Below are 17,660 nucleotides of genomic sequence, written 5' to 3' on the forward strand. Positions count from 1 at the left end.
TCGGGCCTAAGATTTGACCCAGTGTGAGGCTTCATCCACGGAGGACTCCCCTCCCTTAGAGGCAAGTCAGCCCATCCAGAAAGGGAGGAGCCAGAGGAGTGTGCTGCCTACATCATATAGACAATGAATACCACTACAACACGTAGAAAAACCCACAATACAAATGTGACAATGGGGAAACAGCGCAGGCCAGCATCAGACATAGAGAATGAAGATGACAATTCTGAGGACCAGATAATGACTGAACAACTAATCAACCTCTCAGATAAGGACTTTAGACTAGCAATATGGAAGGTGCTCAACAGACTCCAAGAAACCATGGATCGAGTTGAACAGAACACTAATAAGAACCAAGAAAATATGAAGGCAGAAATGACAAAACTCCAAACTGAAATAACATGTCAACTAACAGGCCTGAAAAACTCAGTAAACGAAGTGAATGACAAAATGGATAAGCTCTGGGACAGGGTATCAGAAGCTGAGAATAGACTTGGTGCTGTGGAAGATGAGATACATAACAATTCCATACAGCAGGAGAGATTGGACAAAAAACTTAAAGCAAATGAGCAGACAATGGAAAAATTAGTCAAAGAATGGGAACAGACGAAAATAGAAGTCTATGATAAGATCAACAGAAACAACTTAAGAATCATTGGAGTCCCAGAGACCCAGGAAGAAAATTTCCAGGAAGAATCAATGGTCAAGAACATCATTAAAGAGAAACTTCCAGAGCTAAAGAATATATGTGATCAAATCCTGCATGCCCGAAGAGTACCAACCAAAAGAGACCCCAGAAAAACCACCCCAAGACACATCCTAGTCACAATGACAAATCCCACAGATAGAGACAGAATTCTGAAAACAGCAAGATCAAAAGGGGAAATCATGTTCAAGCAAGCTTCCCTGAGATTTACAGCAGACCTGTCACCAGAAACGCTCAATGCCAGAAAGCAGTGGTGGGATATTGTGACAAGACTGAATGAAATGAATGCTTCACCCAGAATACTATACCCAGCAAAACTCACTTTCCGGTTTGATGGAAGAATACATGGTTTCACAGACAAAAAACAGCTCAGAAACTTCACAGACACAAAACCAGTCTTAAGAGAAAAACTGAAAGACCTAATCTAAGACAAGACTACCCAAAAGACACACCAAATTTTGAAATAAAGATGGCGTTAAATCCCAGGACAATTCTTTCTCTCAATGTCAATGGACTAAATGCACCAGTTAAGAGACACAGAGTGGCTAAATGGATCAAAAAACTCAATCCAACCTTCTGCTGCCTACAAGAAACGCACCTGAATAGTCAGAACAAACATAGACTCAAAATAAAAGGCTGGAGAAAAGTTATCCAAGCAAACAACACCCATAAAAAAGCTGGAGTGGCCATACTAATATCAGATAATGCAAACTTTATACTCAGGAAGGTTGTAAGGGACAAAGACGGACATTTTATATTAATCAAGGGGTACGTAGAGCAGGAAGAATTCACTCTCCTAAACATATATGCACCGAATGAGGGGCCAGCAAAATATTTAATACAACTGCTGACAAATCTGAAAAATAATATCAACAACAACACAATAATTGTGGGGGACCTAAACACGGCTTTGTCAACACTGGACAGGTCAACCAGACTGAAACCCAACAAGAATATACTAGACCTGAGGAGAGAAATGGAAGAAAGAGGCCTAGTGGATATATATAGGACACTCCATCCCCAGAAACATGGATACACATTCTTCTCCAATGTACATGGGACATTCTCCAGGATAGACTACATGCTGGCACATAAAACATACCTCCATAAGATCAAGAGGATAGAAATTTTGCAGACTACCTTCGCTGACCACAAGGCTCTGAAATTATTTGTGAACTCCAAAGGGACTCAGAAGAAACACTTTAACACCTGGAAGTTAAACAGCCTCATGCTCAATAACCAGTGGGTCCGAGATGAAATCAAGGAGGAAATAAAAAGGTTCCTGGAAACAAATGACAATAAAGACACAAACTCTCAGAACTTATGGGACACAGCAAAAGCAGTACTGAGAGGAAAATTTATAGCTTTGCAAGCACACATCAGGAAGGAAGAAGGAGCTTACCTGAGTAGCTTAATGACACAGCTAATAGAACTAGAAAATGCTCAACAAAAGGACCCAAGAACAGGAAGACAGAAGGAAATAACAAAGCTGAGAGCAGAAATCAACGAAGTGGAAACTCAAAAAACAATCCGAAAGATCAACGAAAGCAGAAGTTGGTTCTTTGAAAAAATAAACAAGATTGATAGACCACTGGCAAACCTAACAAAGAAAGAGAGAGAGAGAAACTTGATAACTCGTATCAGGAATGAAAAAGGAGAGATCACTACTGATATGACAGAGATTCAAAGGGTAATCAGAAACTACTTTGAAAAACTCTACGCCACTAAAAATGAGAACCTGGAAGAAATGGATAAATTCTTGGACTCTTATAATCTTCCACGGTTGAAGGAAGAGGATGTAGCATATCTAAACACCCCCATCACCATTGATGAAATTAAAACAGTAATCAAATGTCTGCCGAAAAACAAAAGCCCAGGTCCAGATGGATTCACTAATGAATTCTATCAAACTTTCCAAGAGGAACTACTGCCAATCTTGGCAAGACTCTTTCATGAAATTGAACAAACAGAAACACTTCCAAATAGCTTTTATGAAGCCAACATCACCTTGATACCTAAACCAGACAGAGACGCTACCAAAAAAGAAAATTACAGACCAATATCACTGATGAATGCAGATGCAAAGATCCTCAACAAAATCCTGGCAAATAGGATTCAATGCCTCATTAAGAAGATCATCCACTACGATCAAGTAGGTTTCATCCCAGGAATGCAAGGCTGGTTTAACATCCGTAAATCTATCAACATAATACACAACATCAATAACAAGAAAAATAAAAACCACATGATCATATCAATAGATGCAGAGAAAGCATTTGATAAGGTCCAACACCCATTCTTGATCAAAACTCTCAGCAAGATGGGAATGGAGGGAACCTTTCTCAATATAGTGAAGGCCATCTACCACAAGCCAGTGGCAAATATTATCCTCAATGGAGAAAAACTGAAAGCCTTCCCTCTAAATTCTGGCACAAGACAAGGCTGTCCTCTCTCACCACTCCTATTCAACATAGCACTGGAAGTACTTGCTATAGCGATTAGGCAAGAAAAGGATATCAAGGGAATCCAGATAGGAAAGGAAGAAGTCAAGCTCTCACTGTTTGCAGATGACATGATACTCTACTTAGAAAACCCTAAAGACTCTATCAAAAAGCTTCTAGAAACAATAGACTCATATAGCAAGGTGGCAGGCTACAAAATTAACACACAAAAATCAATGGCCTTTCTATACACCAACAGTAATAAAGAAGAAATGGACATTAAGAAAACAACCCCATTCACAATAGTACCACACAAACTCAAATATCTTGGAATCAACTTGACTAAATATGTGAAGGACCTATACAAAGAAAACTATAAAACTCTGCTCCAAGAAATAAGAGAGGACACACGGAAATGGAAACACATACCCTGCTCATGGATAGGCAGGATTAACATCATCAAAATGTCAATACTCCCCAAGGCATTATACAGATTTAATGCCATCCCTCTAAAGATACCCATGACATTCTTCAAAGAAGTGGATCAGACACTTTTGAAATTCATTTGGAACAATAAACACCCTCGAATAGCTAAAGCAATCATTGGGAAAAAGAATATGGGAGGAATTACTTTTCCCAACTTTAAACTGTACTACAAAGCAACAGTTATCAAAACAGCATGGTATTGGAATAAGGATAGGTCCTCAGATCAGTGGAATAGGCTTGAATACTCAGAAAATGTTCCCCAGAGATACAACCATCTAATTTTTGATAAAGGAGCAGGAAATCCTAAATGGAGCAGGGAAAGCCTCTTCAACAAGTGGTGTTGGCACAATTGGATAGCCACTTGCAAAAAATTAAACTTAGACCCCCAGCTAACATCATGTACAAAGGTAAAATCCAAATGGATTAAAGACCTCGATATCAGCCCCAAAACCATAAGATATATAGAACAGCACATAGGCAACACACTACAGGACATTACAGGCATCTTCAAGGAGGAAACTGCACTCTCCAAGCAAGTGAAAGCAGAGATTAACAGATGGGAATATATTAAGCTGAGAAGCTTCTGCACCTCAAAGGAAATAGTGCCCAGGATACAAGAGCCACCCACTGAGTGGGAGAAACTATTCACCCAATACCCATCAGATAAGGGGCTAATCTCCAAAATATACAAGGCACTGACAGAACTTTACAAGAAAAAAACATCTAACCCCATCAAAAAATGGGGAGAAGAAATGAACAGACACTTTGACAAAGAAGAAATACGCATGGCCAAAAGACACATGAAAAAATGTTCCACATCACTAATCATCAGGGAGATGCAAATCAAAACAACGATGAGATACCACCTCACACCCCAGAGAATGGCACACATCACAAAGAATGAGAATAAACAGTGTTGGCGGGGATGTGGAGAGAAAGGAACTCTTATCCACTGCTGGTGGGAATGCTGTCTAGTTCAACCTTTATGGAAAGCGATATGGAGATTCCTCCAAAAACTGGAAATCGAGCTCCCATACGATCCAGCTATACCACTCCTAGGAATATACCCTAGGAACACAAAAATACAATACAAAAACCCCTTCCTTACACCTATATTCATTGCAGCACTATTTACCATAGCAAGACTCTGGAAACAACCAAGATGCCCTTCAACAGATGAATGGCTAAAGAAACTGTGGTACATATACACAATGGAATATTATGCAGCTGTCAGGAGAGATGAAGTCATGAAATTTTCCTATACATGGATGTACATGGAATCTATTATGCTGAGTGAAATAAGTCAGAGAGAGAGAGAAAAACGCAGAATGGTCTCACTCATCTATGGGTTTTAAGAAAAATGAAAGACACCCTTGTAATAATAATTTTCAGACACAAAAGAGAAAAGAGCTGGAAGTTCCAGCTCACCTCAGGAAGCTCACCACAAAGAGTGATGAGTTTAGTTAGAGAAATAACTACATTTTGAACTGTCCTAATATTGAGAATGTATGAGGGAAATGTAGAGCCTGTTTAGGGTACAGGCGGGGGTTGGGTGGGGAGGAGGGTGATTTGGGACTTGGGTGATGGGAATGTTGCACTGGTGATGGGTGGTGTTCCTTTTATGACTGAAACCCAAACACAATCATGTATGTAATCAAGGTGTTTAAATAAAAAAAAAAAAAAAAAAAAAAAAAGAAAAAAGCTAACATTTGTATTTGTACTACAATATGAGATACACTGACAGTCACTGAATTCTACATGGTTCCTAGTAGTTAAAGTTAGCAATGTGACCAATGACTCACTTGAGTTAACAAGCGAATTTTAAAAAACAACAAAACCTAAGTGGGTCAAAGAAGGCCATATATGTAATGACACTCAGAAACTTCTGGGTTTGTTTTTTTCTTGTTTTGTTTTTGCACTCCATATCCCTCTTCTAGAAGTTTTATATTATAGGTAGTAAGCCTAAAACTATGATTAAGATTGTTAATTTTAAAATAGAATATAGACATATTAACTGGAAATATTTTTGAGGTGAAATTAAAATAATCATTATGTATAATTTGTTGGCACTGAAAAGTTTAAGGCATTGTTTTATGTTTAAATAATTTAAACAAATTTCTAACATAACTTATAATAATACATATCCTAATCAGAACTTTTCTGTACCTTTACTTTAGACAAAATTAACTAATATTAGTTCTGTTAAGGGATAAATATACTTTTTTTTTCCTTTTTTTGGGGGGTCACACCCGGCAGTGCTCAGGGGTTATTCCTGGCTCCAGGCTCAGAAATTGCTCCTGGCAGGCATGGGGGACCATATGGGACACCGGGATTCGAACCGATGGCCTTCTGCATGAAAGGCAAACACCTTATCTCCATGCTATCTCTCCGGCCCCAGGATAAATATACTTTAAAGGGCATTAAAGTATTAAAAGTTCTAGGGGTCTTGTTCAACTAAGTTCAAATGGATCTCTATTTGTCTAACCAATGGAAATGTCTTTAGATTGACTAAATAAAGAAAAACACCAAATAACTCTTTTTATATATTACTTTAAGTCTAATACTTAGTCCATGAGCAAATCACTCATCTACACTTTTAGCTCAAATGTTTTTTTTATGAAATTCTTCTTTTTCTCTACCTTCTATAGTACCCAAAAGGAGTCCAGATACACAGACATACTATTATTTCTCAAAAAATCTTTTACTTACCCTATATATTCTCTGGCTAGAAAGAGTCAATGATAATTCTCCTTGAATATCATTAAAAAAAATTCACAAGAACACACTTTTCTGTTTTAACAAGCACAGTAACTTAAACATGATTCAATTAACCCACCTCTACATAGATAATATGCCCAAGCATCATTAGTACAAGATATTTTAACTCAATACATACCAGCCATTCTCTCAGATGAATAGTAGTTACCAATAACTTCATACTGAATTTTGACAGCTGGCATGGAGTTTGGATGAGTTACCTCCACAGTCAGCAAAATTGCCATCAACAGGTTCACCACCTGAGAAAGATAATAGTTTATCATTAATTTTAACTATTAGAAAGAAAGTGGCCTTCAACAATTTTATTTTGTCTTCTTTTATTTGGAACAGTTCTACTTTAAGTAACAAAGATACAAAGTAAAAGACAAAACCTACTGTAGGACAAAAAATATAAGATTTCATAAAGTATAAACATTAATCACTTCAGGAAATATGTCAAATGATTGTGTTAATAATATCAATTTAACAAAAAAATGCTGTCCGGTTAAAAATAAGGGATCATTACAAAATGCCCATGTTCACTTTTATTGATACATTACTTTCATATTTTGAATAAGAAAAAGCTAGAATTCATCTAGTATTTGCCTATCAGGTAAGCACATTACTTCATCAGATATGCCTTGAATCCCCTACTGTCAGAGAACTATTTCCTTGTAAGTGAAAGTTAAACGCTCAAAAGACTTTTCAAGATTTGGCTATGTTGTTAAACTTCCACCTACTGGTCTGAGGAGGACCTGCTGCTTCCTTTTCTGAAGTTATTCTCACATCTAAGGCAGTTGTCTGGTATCTCCAAGTATTGTCTGTTCTACAATAAACATATAGGCATTTGAGCTATTTTCCTAACTAGCGTATTTTCCAACCTCCTCTCTTTACGTATACTCATTGCTCTCCTCACACACTAGTTTTTATCACATACTAAAAACAAGTAAGAACAGCTTGTTCAGAGCTCAGCAGCCTCACAGTTCTTACTTCCTGACTAAGACATTTCAATTAGTGAAACCAGGCATTGTAACTACTCCCTAAAGAAACTCCCAATTCTTTTTCACATTTGGTTCTGTAGAGCTAACGTCTGTGCTTGTACCATTAGTTTAAGATATAACTTGAGCATATGCCCCAGTCATGCAATTGAATTTCACCTTATCACAATCTGCCCAAGTCAAGATTCTGACATTTTACAGATTCAGTTTCTCTCTCGGCTTCTCATACTTGAAACTATGAACAGCACTGCAATCAGCATCGCTATCTCAACCATAAGCAAATAAGAACAAGAATGAGCCGACACAATATAGCACAATGGGGAGTTGTTTCCCCTGCACACTGCCTACCAGGGTTCGATCCCCAGCAGCCCATATGGTTCCCTGAGCCTGCCAGGAGTGATTTCTGAGTCTAGAACTAGGAGTAACCTCTGAGCAATACCAGGTCTATACCAAAAAACAAAAAAAAAAGAAAAAGAAAAAAATAATAACTGGGCTAAGGACTAAGCTGCCAGAGGCTAACCAACACGTACCCTTTAATCAAACAACCTTTTGAAAAAATTAGTCTTTATTTAATCCAAAAGAACATCGAGACAAAGACACTGCTGACATCCAATCACTGTACTTAGTGATTTTTGCTAATTTATCAGTGTTTTGCTTATTTAAAAAGAAATTGTTTATGCTTCTGGTGGTTAGTGGTTTTTGGCAATATCATAAGAGGTATAACTCAATTTATATACTCAAAAGCAGATTTAGTAATGATTCTATCCAGAGATCTCACCTACATCTCCCTATCTTATCCCCATGGTGAAAATTTTAACATCTTTCACTTTCAATGGACCAACAGATCAACTTCATTGTGCAGCTCTCTCCTACAGCTTCTGTAAGATTAAACTGAAAGCATCTTCATTTGGTAAAACATGCAGATGAATATTTTACCATTAAATACGTTAATCTAAAAAAAATACGTTAATCTAACCACAGTGCCATAATAACAGACTCAAAATCAATTTAAACTGAGGACATTTCTACCTCTTCCTCTGCTCCTCCTCCTTCTCTTTCTATATATACAGTGTATGTATGTGTGTGTATAAAACTTCCTTATTCCTCAAACTTTATTCCTCAAACCTTATATTACCAAAGCCATTTGAAGTTGGGGCAACAGTAAGGATCAGGAAGTAACTGAAGTGTTAATTTACCTAGACCAGGAGAGGATATCACTAGGTAGGTACAAATCTGGTTCTTTCTAAGACATAGTGCACAGCACATCATTGTAACAATCAATAATCAACAGTAGAACTGTTAAACTGTTAATCAATTCCTGTTTTGTGATCTTTCCAAAACTTTTTTTATCTACAGCTATAAAATGTCTATACTTATTCACCCCAAAATGTTCAGAAGCATGCCTTTTCCTTGCATTGCTGAAAGGCAGGGAACTTTTTAAAAAAAAAAAAATAATAATAATTTTTATTGTGACCAAAGTGAATTACAAATCTTTCAGAGTAATATTTAAGATATATAGTGACAATGAATCAGGGCCATTCCCACTACCAGTGTTGTCCTCCCTCCACCCCTGTTCCCAGCATGCATCCTATATCTCCCTTATTTGCCCCATGACTGCTAGTGTAACTGCTCCCCTCTATGTATAGCTTGTTGTAGATTGGATATGGATTCTGTTATCATTGACTTTGGGTTTGTTCTGATCATTTTTTTATTTCCATTCAATGTTCATACAACTGTTTGGTCCTGGTACCATCCATTTTTTCCCCTCAATTTATGAGGCAGAACAAGATGATTCAATTTATGTGGTTCTGTTAAAAAAAAAAAAAAACTCGGAGGAGTCTATCTAGAGGCTATAAATATCAATTTAAAAGAAGGAAAAAAAGAAGAAAAACAAAACAAAACAAAAAACCCAACAACTATTAAAAAAAAAGCACAACAGCAGCAGCAACAACAACAAAACAAAACAACAAGAACAAAGAAAAAGGAAAAATCAGGAAAGAGGGCTAGTGTGGCAAGGTTTTGTGCCTTTTTTTTTTTTTTTTTTGTATAGGCACAGTAAGTATTGGGGAAATTAGAAATGGAATTCCCTTGGCCTAAGAGATACATAGGGTTTCTCTGCCCTTGAAGCATACTGTCATGGGAACAACTACAGACAGGCTCTGTACATACTCATCATTGAACCCAAAGGTCTTTTTATAGTGCCAGGAAACTTTCCACTCAGTTGTAGATGATAAAAATCAGGCCGCTGTAGCTAGAGATCTTGGTGTTTTCATAGGTCATAGGATGAAATCTAGGATAGAATCTTTCTTTATGGTACTAGAAGTTCTGTTCCATCCCAGTTGTTGTAATAAGTCTTCTGTAATTAGTGGTCTTGATTTTCGCACAAATCTTAGGACGAAGCCTGGGATAGCGTCTTTCATTATGGTTCCAAATGTTCTACTCAGTTGTAATTGTCAAAGTCAGACCTCTAGAATTAGAGTGAAAGGCAGGGAGGGAACTTTCAACTCTTGAAAGGTCTTCCAAGAGACTACCATCTTGGTCAAGTGGCTTCCTGGTTGATTTGTCTGGGAGAGCCTGCACAGTAGTCCTGAGAGCCCAGGGCCACACCAGTTAACCTGGCCAGGTCCATATGCCTTGACAACTAAATGATGGTGATGGTGGCACTGGAGACCACCAGGGATATATTTGGCAGGGGTGCATGGGGTAAATATCTGGTGACAGAGATCAAGTTTAGGTTCTTTTATGTGGTCCTTTGAACGGTATTCCCAGCCCTATGGCTCATTGCTTGTTTGCTTTAATTGCCCATTTTTACTGCAGTGAGTTTATAGTATATGAGTAATGCATACTAAATGTTATATAGTAAAATGCATCAACTTATGTAGTACATGAATTAACAAGTGAATTAATATTTAACAGACAAATCATCAATTATAGCAAAAATAATAATGATAATAATAATAAAACTTTTTAAATAAATAAAAATGCCCTGAGTAATATAGAAAACCATGAAACACAGTAACTAATTGAAGGAAATAACATACCACAAACATTTAGGAATTTAGGGCTAGAGACATAATATATATATATATATATATATTCATTCACAAAAACGAAGCTTTTAATGTCTTATTCTCGTCCATGATAAATCATGGACTCATCCACTTTTCTTCTAAAAATAGTGGCACTTCAAAATCTAATTTCGCTGTGAATCATACTCCTAAATAATAAACACAAATCATTACTTAATTCAAAAGACCAAGAAACAGTAAAATAAATCTTATTACTACTCCATTAAGAAGCTCAACTTTCATTGAGTTATTTTCTATTAGGTCATTATTAATTTATAAAAAATTAACTTAAATTATTAATCTGAAAAACCCATTCCTGTTATTTTTACAGATTTATCATTAAGCAAATATAAAACTGAGTTATTTACCGTGTGTGTGTGTGTGTGTGTGTGTGTGTGTGTGTGTGTGTGTGTGTGAGCTACACCACTAACAGTACTGAGGAAGGGCTTACTTCTGGCTCTGTACCCAGGAATCATTCTTGGCAAAGCTTAGGAAACCATATAGGGTACCAGGGATCAAACTCAGGAGGCCACATGCAAGGCAAGAGCCCTTAGTATCTCTCAGGCCGCACTACATACTTCTGATTTACAGATGATATAAGTAACAGTTTTCAAAAACATAAATCAACTTTATAATTTGCATTAGAAAATTTCTCTGAGGGTCCAGAGCAATAGAACAGTGAGAAGGCACTTATCTTGCACATGGCCAGCCTAGATTTGATCCCTGGCATCCCATATGGCACCTCAAGCCCAACAGGAGTTAATTCCTGAGTGGAACCAGGAATTACCCCTCTGTATTTGCCAGCTGTAGCTCAAAAGAAAAAAAAAAGGTAAGAAAGAAAGAAAAAAAGAGAGAAGGAATGAAAATATCTTTGGTATTAGCAATAATTATAAACAATTATTTTTTGAATTATGTTAAAATAAGGAAATCATAATAAAATTATTAACTTTAAGCCTATTAATATGAATAGAGAATGCAGCATCTGCACAATTTTTTTAACAACAGAGGCAAAAGCTAGGCCACTTAGTGTAGGAGAAAATATTCTAAGTTTTATAATGCAAAAATATATAGTTGCACACTGTTTTTGGTTAGCCTTTTACACAATTCAAAGGAATAAAACAACTAGATGTATTTAGGTTTTACTAATTATAAAGTACTAGTGTCAGACTCATGGAAGAATTCAGCTTCAGAAGTGAAATTCTCCTTTTTCTTACTCCAGGCAGGGTCCAGGGGACCACGTATGTGGTGCTAGGAGAGAAAAATCTGGTCAAGTTAGTTTCAGGCAGGGGCACAACCCACTGTACTGCTGTACTATCTCAACAGTCCTCCTCTGCTTTATTTTATTCCCTCTCCCACTTCAGAAAAATTCTTGAGGGTTGGTTTGTTTTGTTTTTAAATCCATCATGGGTTAGCTTTCCCACAACATATTTTGCCACTAGCTAGTATCTGTGGAGACTATAATTAAAATAATTTGCTTTCTTTTGGGCATTCTGATAAGAGTCTTAGAGCTGAAGAAAGAGGGTGGAGAAGAGAGAAGGAAAAGAAGGAGAAAGTGAGGGAGAGTGAGTAAAGAGGGGGAGGGAAGAGGAAGAGGAGAGTCATCTACAACTCAAGAAATGTTACCAGATAAAGATCAATCTATATTTAATTTTTATTATATGTTTTTATGCTGATATTTATGTTACATGCAGTTACAAGTTAGTTATTCCAACGACTTTTGTGGGGGAAGGTGATCATTTGTTCAACAACTAAGGAACACTCCAAATGTTCAAATTAATAAACTAAGCTATGAGATCCACCTCTGATAAAAAGATCACCATCCACCCTCCAGGAGGACACTCTGCAAGAAGGAAAACCAGGAAAAGACACTCAACTAACATGTCATCAGTACACACAAGAGACTAGTAATATGGGCCCCCGGAGCGACAGCACAGCCGTAGGGTGTTTGCCGTGTATGTGTCTGACCCCAGGACGGACCCCATGATTGATCCCAGGTATCTCATATGGCCCCTAAGATTGCCAGAGCGATTTCTTAGTGCAGAGCCAGGAGTAACCCCTGAGTGCCACTGGTTGTGGCCCAACACCCCCCAAAAGCGGGGTCTCAGAGGAACCTTTCCAGGAGTCAAGAGGGGACATCAGAATTTCTTTTCTTTTTTTCTTCTCATCTCTCTTTCTATTCTCTTCTATTTTTCTCTCTCCCTCCCCCCTCTCCCCCTCTCCTCCTTTCCTCTCCCCTCTCCCCTCCCCTCTCCCTCTCCCCTGCCCCCTCCCCCCCTCTCTCTCCCCTCTCTTCTCTCTCCTTCTTAAAGCTTTACCGAACACTTGGGGTACCCATTAGAAATATTACAGGAATTAGTAAAATATTGGTAATGATGACAGCACAAAGAAAAGGGAATACTAGAGTTTATACTGTTCCATTTTGCTTTTGTTTCTGGGCTTCATACAGGGCTGCTTAAGAGTCACTCTTGGTAGGCTCTGGAGACCATGTGGGTTTCAGATATAGAACCAAGGTTGGGGGTTGCTCAGGTGTAAGGTAAGTCCCCTACCCACTATGCTGCTACTGCTCAAGCCAAGTTTATACTATTTTATAAAGTCTGTATTCACATTTTTCTCCTTAGTTTTTGTTGTTGTTTTTAATGATTTGGGAGTGGGGGAAACTATCATTTCAAAAGCTACAAATGCCATACGCAATGGTACGAAACAATGTGTTTAAGGAAAAATACTAACTTGAAAATTAAAAACAAGCTATGCTATTAAAGAATCACTGAGAGTTGGAAAGGAATACAACTGAAGGAAACCTATCTTTGTTTCTCCCCCAGCTTATCTTACTTTTTTTTGTTCTTGTTACAATTGAGAGACTTGAGAAAAATCAACCATGTATCAGATCTTTCCAAGTCCCAAAATGTCTTACAAATGTTCAGAATTTATTCTTAACTTTGAAAGACAAAAATCTCTGCCAACAAATGTAATCATACAAGCAACATTTGAAGCTTATGCCATGGAAGAAACTGTTTTTAAAATCCCCAAATTCTCTAATGATGTCTCTCAATGCCACAATTCAAATTCAGGTTCACAGTGAAATTTCACAGTTTTTCACCTGATACTATGGCCAGGCCTGTGTCTCCCAAATCTAAAGCACCAAACGTAACATGTCAGGGCTGCTGCATAGTCTAATTGGTGCTGGTGTCTTTAATGCCCCACTCAAACTTTGGTATACAGAAGGGACAATTGCTAGAAAACAATGGCACGGTATCAGATAAGGCCACTGCTACAGTGCTTGAACCTGGCAGCGGAAGGACTTGCAGTCCCCTAGCACCAAAGAGAAATCTACAGAGAACAGTATTCTGTCCCCAATAGAAAATATTTTAAAAATGTAGCTGAGGAGATGAGGTGTCTATCCAACCCACCTTCATATTACACAATAAAGATTTATAAAGAAACATTTTTATAAACCTTCTGGAACTTCAATACCTTCTTTAGACATTTTATACTTCTGTTTACATGGTCTTTCTCATTTTATGTCTTTTCTTCTAGTAGAAATTGCCTTTTTTGTTGTTGTTGTTGTTGTTGTTGTTTGTTTTTGAGCCACACCTAGCAAGGGCTCAGGGTATACTCCTGGTTCTGGACTCAGAGATCACTCCTGGAGTGCTAGAAATTGAACCTGGGTTGGCTGCAGATAAGGCAAATTCCTTACTATTTCTCTGGCTTCAGAACTATGGCTATACATTGGTATGTATTGAAGTGACACTTTTAAAACTCATCTATAACACTGAATCAACAAAAGTATTTTTCCACTCCCTACATCTAATTATAATCTGACTGTACTGATCATCTACTTCCCCCTTCTCCCTTATCACTATACTGTAAGTTCCATGTTTGTATATGTTCTCTCAAGTTCTTTGTAAAATAAAAAATATCTTCAGGGTAGATACCACATTGAAGAGCCTCAATGTTTTAGACAGAGTAAGCAACCGGAAGACAAAAGATTGAATGCAGGGTCCCCATGGCCTGCCCTTTCGTATGAGCAGCAAAACCTTTCACATTGAGAGTCAGTAAGACTCTTTATTGAGAGAGTGATTTAAGCAGCTTAAATATTCCACTAGTCAGAGAAATCCATGCAAAATCAGAAGAACAGCTATGAGAATTTTTTTTAAACTATGAAACTAAAGCATGGAAGAAGGGAGATATATCTAATGCTTTCATAACAAGCGCTTCCACTGGAAAACAGATCTAAAGTTCTCAAGTACTACTTTGGGACATAAATGCCCTTACTAAAATTTTCCCTCTCTGCATTTTGAGTTATGTTGTCTGTAACACCAACTCTTCACTGTGAGGCCCTGCATTTTTATAAGCTGAGTCTGCAGTATTAAAACAACAACAACAAAATTAGCTCTGGAAAGAAATGCAAAAAAAAAGACAGCCAATTACATGCAGATGGCTGAAGTTGGGGTGGTGGCTGGTTTCTCCTCCAGAAGTTAGAAACCCTTTTGTTCCGTGAATGGAGGGAAGGGTCTGAAAAGAGAAAGCTTAAACCTAGAGGCCAAAATTCATAGATTCTCTTTCCAATTAAAAAGGAAAGTCATCTAGATATAAGGGAGGACGGGTGAGTAACGCTTGAGAGCCCTGAAGATTTCAATTATTCATTTAGGGAAATGGAAGGCAAAGCTAAAAGCAAACAAAAGAAATTAAAAAACCAGACCTTTCTCACAATGAGAAAAACATAAGCAAGCAAGACAATCCTGCTAGAGCCATTAATTATCACAAATCAGTAAACTACAGAACGGGGGGGGGGGGGGTGGAGGGGAAATGATATAATTATACACAAAAAAGATGTTGGCAAGTATAAAGTATAGGAATTAAAATAGACTTACAGACAGCAAAGAAACTTGCACTCTAGAGTTTATCTGTTGTTGGTTTTTGTTTTTGATTTATTTTTTTTAACTTACAATAAAACGAGGCTGTAAAATAAACAAAACAAAACAGGGCAGTCAGGAATAACATAAAATCAGGCAAGTCCCCCTGGGGGTGGGCCATGAAACAGTATCAGCCAAACTGAAGAGGATTTTCATCTGGTGGCTGTCCAAACGGTAATGACTTCAAGGCACTGGGTTGGAAAGTAAAAAATAACAAAGGCCAAAAAAGATGTCTGTGATAAAGAGCTTTCCTCTTTGTGGGGAGGAGGGTGTAGTTCATAGAAGTTACTAGAAACTGCAAGGTGATTAGTACTGCACTAACTCCTCACGTTACAAATATCACAAAGCGACCGTGACAACATAAGGCTTGCAAATGTTTCTTGTGAAGTCATCAACGCCTCAACGCAACAAAATCACTTCTCTTAAGTTACCAATTAGCTCCGCAGTGAACGGATTTTGGAAGTGGTAGAAAGAAAACACAAGAGTATAATTAATGAGTCGCCAACTTTTTAAGGCAGAATGACACAGATCTTGGTCCGTATTAGCCTAAGCAGCCAGGATACAATAGGAGCACAATAAAAAAAATAAAATAAAATAAAAAACAATATATAAACTTTAAAAGTCTCTTAAAACACCGAATTGCATGCTAGGCAAAGCGCCTGGAGAGGCAGGAGAACGAAATTATGGTAGGTAAAAGGAGTAAATCCTGCTAAGCGCTATTACCTACCAAGAGTCAAAGCCTTTGCAGGCTGCATCACAAAGCACATAGTAACAACAAATAACGTCCCGGACAAAAAGCATTGTAGCAGGATCTTTCCTTTTCCCTAGAGCCATGACATAATCGCGAAACTCTGCTTCCAAAGATTGGGGGGGAGGGGTGCAAATTCCGAGGCTTGGAGGAGAAAGGGGGGCTGTCTTGAAATCACAATAGGAACTAAGGGACCCGCAACTGGAGTCTCCCAAGCCCATCCAGCTACACACACACACACACACACACACACACACACGCGCGCGCAAAATGGAGTTTCCCAACCCCATCCAGCTACACACACACACACACACACACACACACACACACGTCTCCCAACCTCATCCAGCTACACACACACACACACTAGAGTTTCTCAACCCCATCCAGCTACACACACATACACACACTAGAGTTTCTCAACCCCATCCAGCTACACACACACACACACGTCTCCCAACCCCATCCAGCTACACACACACACACACACACGTCTCCCAACCCCATCCAGCTACACACACACACGTCTCCCAACCCCATCCAGCTACACACACACACACACACACGTCTCCCAACCCCATCCAGCTACACACAGACACACTAGAGTTTCTCAACCCCATCCAGCTACACACACACACACACACACACTAGAGTTTCTCAACCCCATCCAGCTACACACACACACACACACACACACACACACGTCTCCCAACCCCATCCAGGTACACACACACACACACACACACACACGTCTCCCAACCCCATCCAGCTACACACACACACTATAGTTTCAACCCCATCCAGCTACACACACACACACACACACACACACACACACACACACACACGAGTTTCCCAAGCCCATCCAGCTACACAGACACAGTCTCCCAACCCCATCCAGCTGCACACACACAGACACAGACACGGACACAGACACACACACACCCGCCCCGCCTCTCCCCTGGAATTGCAGCCCAGTCCAGCCCAGGCACAATGTCCCACTTCCCCACCCAGCCAGCCAGCCAGCCTGCCTGCCAGCCAGCCAAGTCGGAGCACCCTCAGCAAGAGCCTCCCCTTTCCGCTGCACCCGACACCCCACTTGCAAGTCGCACTCCCCGGACTTCGTGGGAGCGTCGGCTCCCGCACCCCGCTCGCCGATCGCCCTTGCTCGCTCCCCCGTGCCTTCCCCGCTCACCATGTTCCAGGTGCCCAGGATGATCGTCCCGGTGCGGACATGGCAGCAGCCGCAGCAGCGGGTGCTGTAGAAGCGGTCGCTGCGGCTCCGCTTGAAAGACATGGACACCATCGGGGGAAGCTGGAGGGCGAGAGTCACGACCCGGTCCGGTCCTCGATCGCAGCTTTGCACCCCGAGCGCGAGACAACTCGGCAAGCCCGTCTGCCTGTCACTTGGCTCAGCAGCCGGAGACTACGCGACTTCAGCCCGCCCACGACCCGGGTCCGGCCCACTCCTTCCGCGCCTGCGTACTTTCACCCCCCCACCCCGCCCCGCGCGCCGCTCTCGCGGGACTTCGAGTGCACGATTGGA

At 39.4% G+C, this 17,660-nt stretch overlaps 1 protein-coding gene across 1 annotated transcript in view; it reads right to left on the reverse strand.

The window, feature by feature from the left end:
* The window catches only part of LAPTM4A (lysosomal protein transmembrane 4 alpha), a 33,102-nt gene extending 15,682 nt beyond the window's left edge, over positions 1-17,420 (reverse strand). Inside the window, exons 1-2 of the mRNA XM_049784827.1 lie at positions 17,310-17,420; positions 6,527-6,647 (exon numbers count right to left, since the gene is read on the reverse strand). Of these exons, the coding sequence (XP_049640784.1) occupies positions 6,527-6,647; positions 17,310-17,420 (232 nt within the window). The remainder of the gene's footprint in view (positions 1-6,526; positions 6,648-17,309) is intronic.
* Positions 17,421-17,660: the final 240 nt, after the last annotated feature.

The sequence above is a fragment of the Suncus etruscus genome, chromosome 12, assembly GCF_024139225.1.
Source record: "Suncus etruscus isolate mSunEtr1 chromosome 12, mSunEtr1.pri.cur, whole genome shotgun sequence".
In the NCBI taxonomy this organism is placed as follows: Eukaryota; Metazoa; Chordata; class Mammalia; order Eulipotyphla; family Soricidae; genus Suncus; species Suncus etruscus.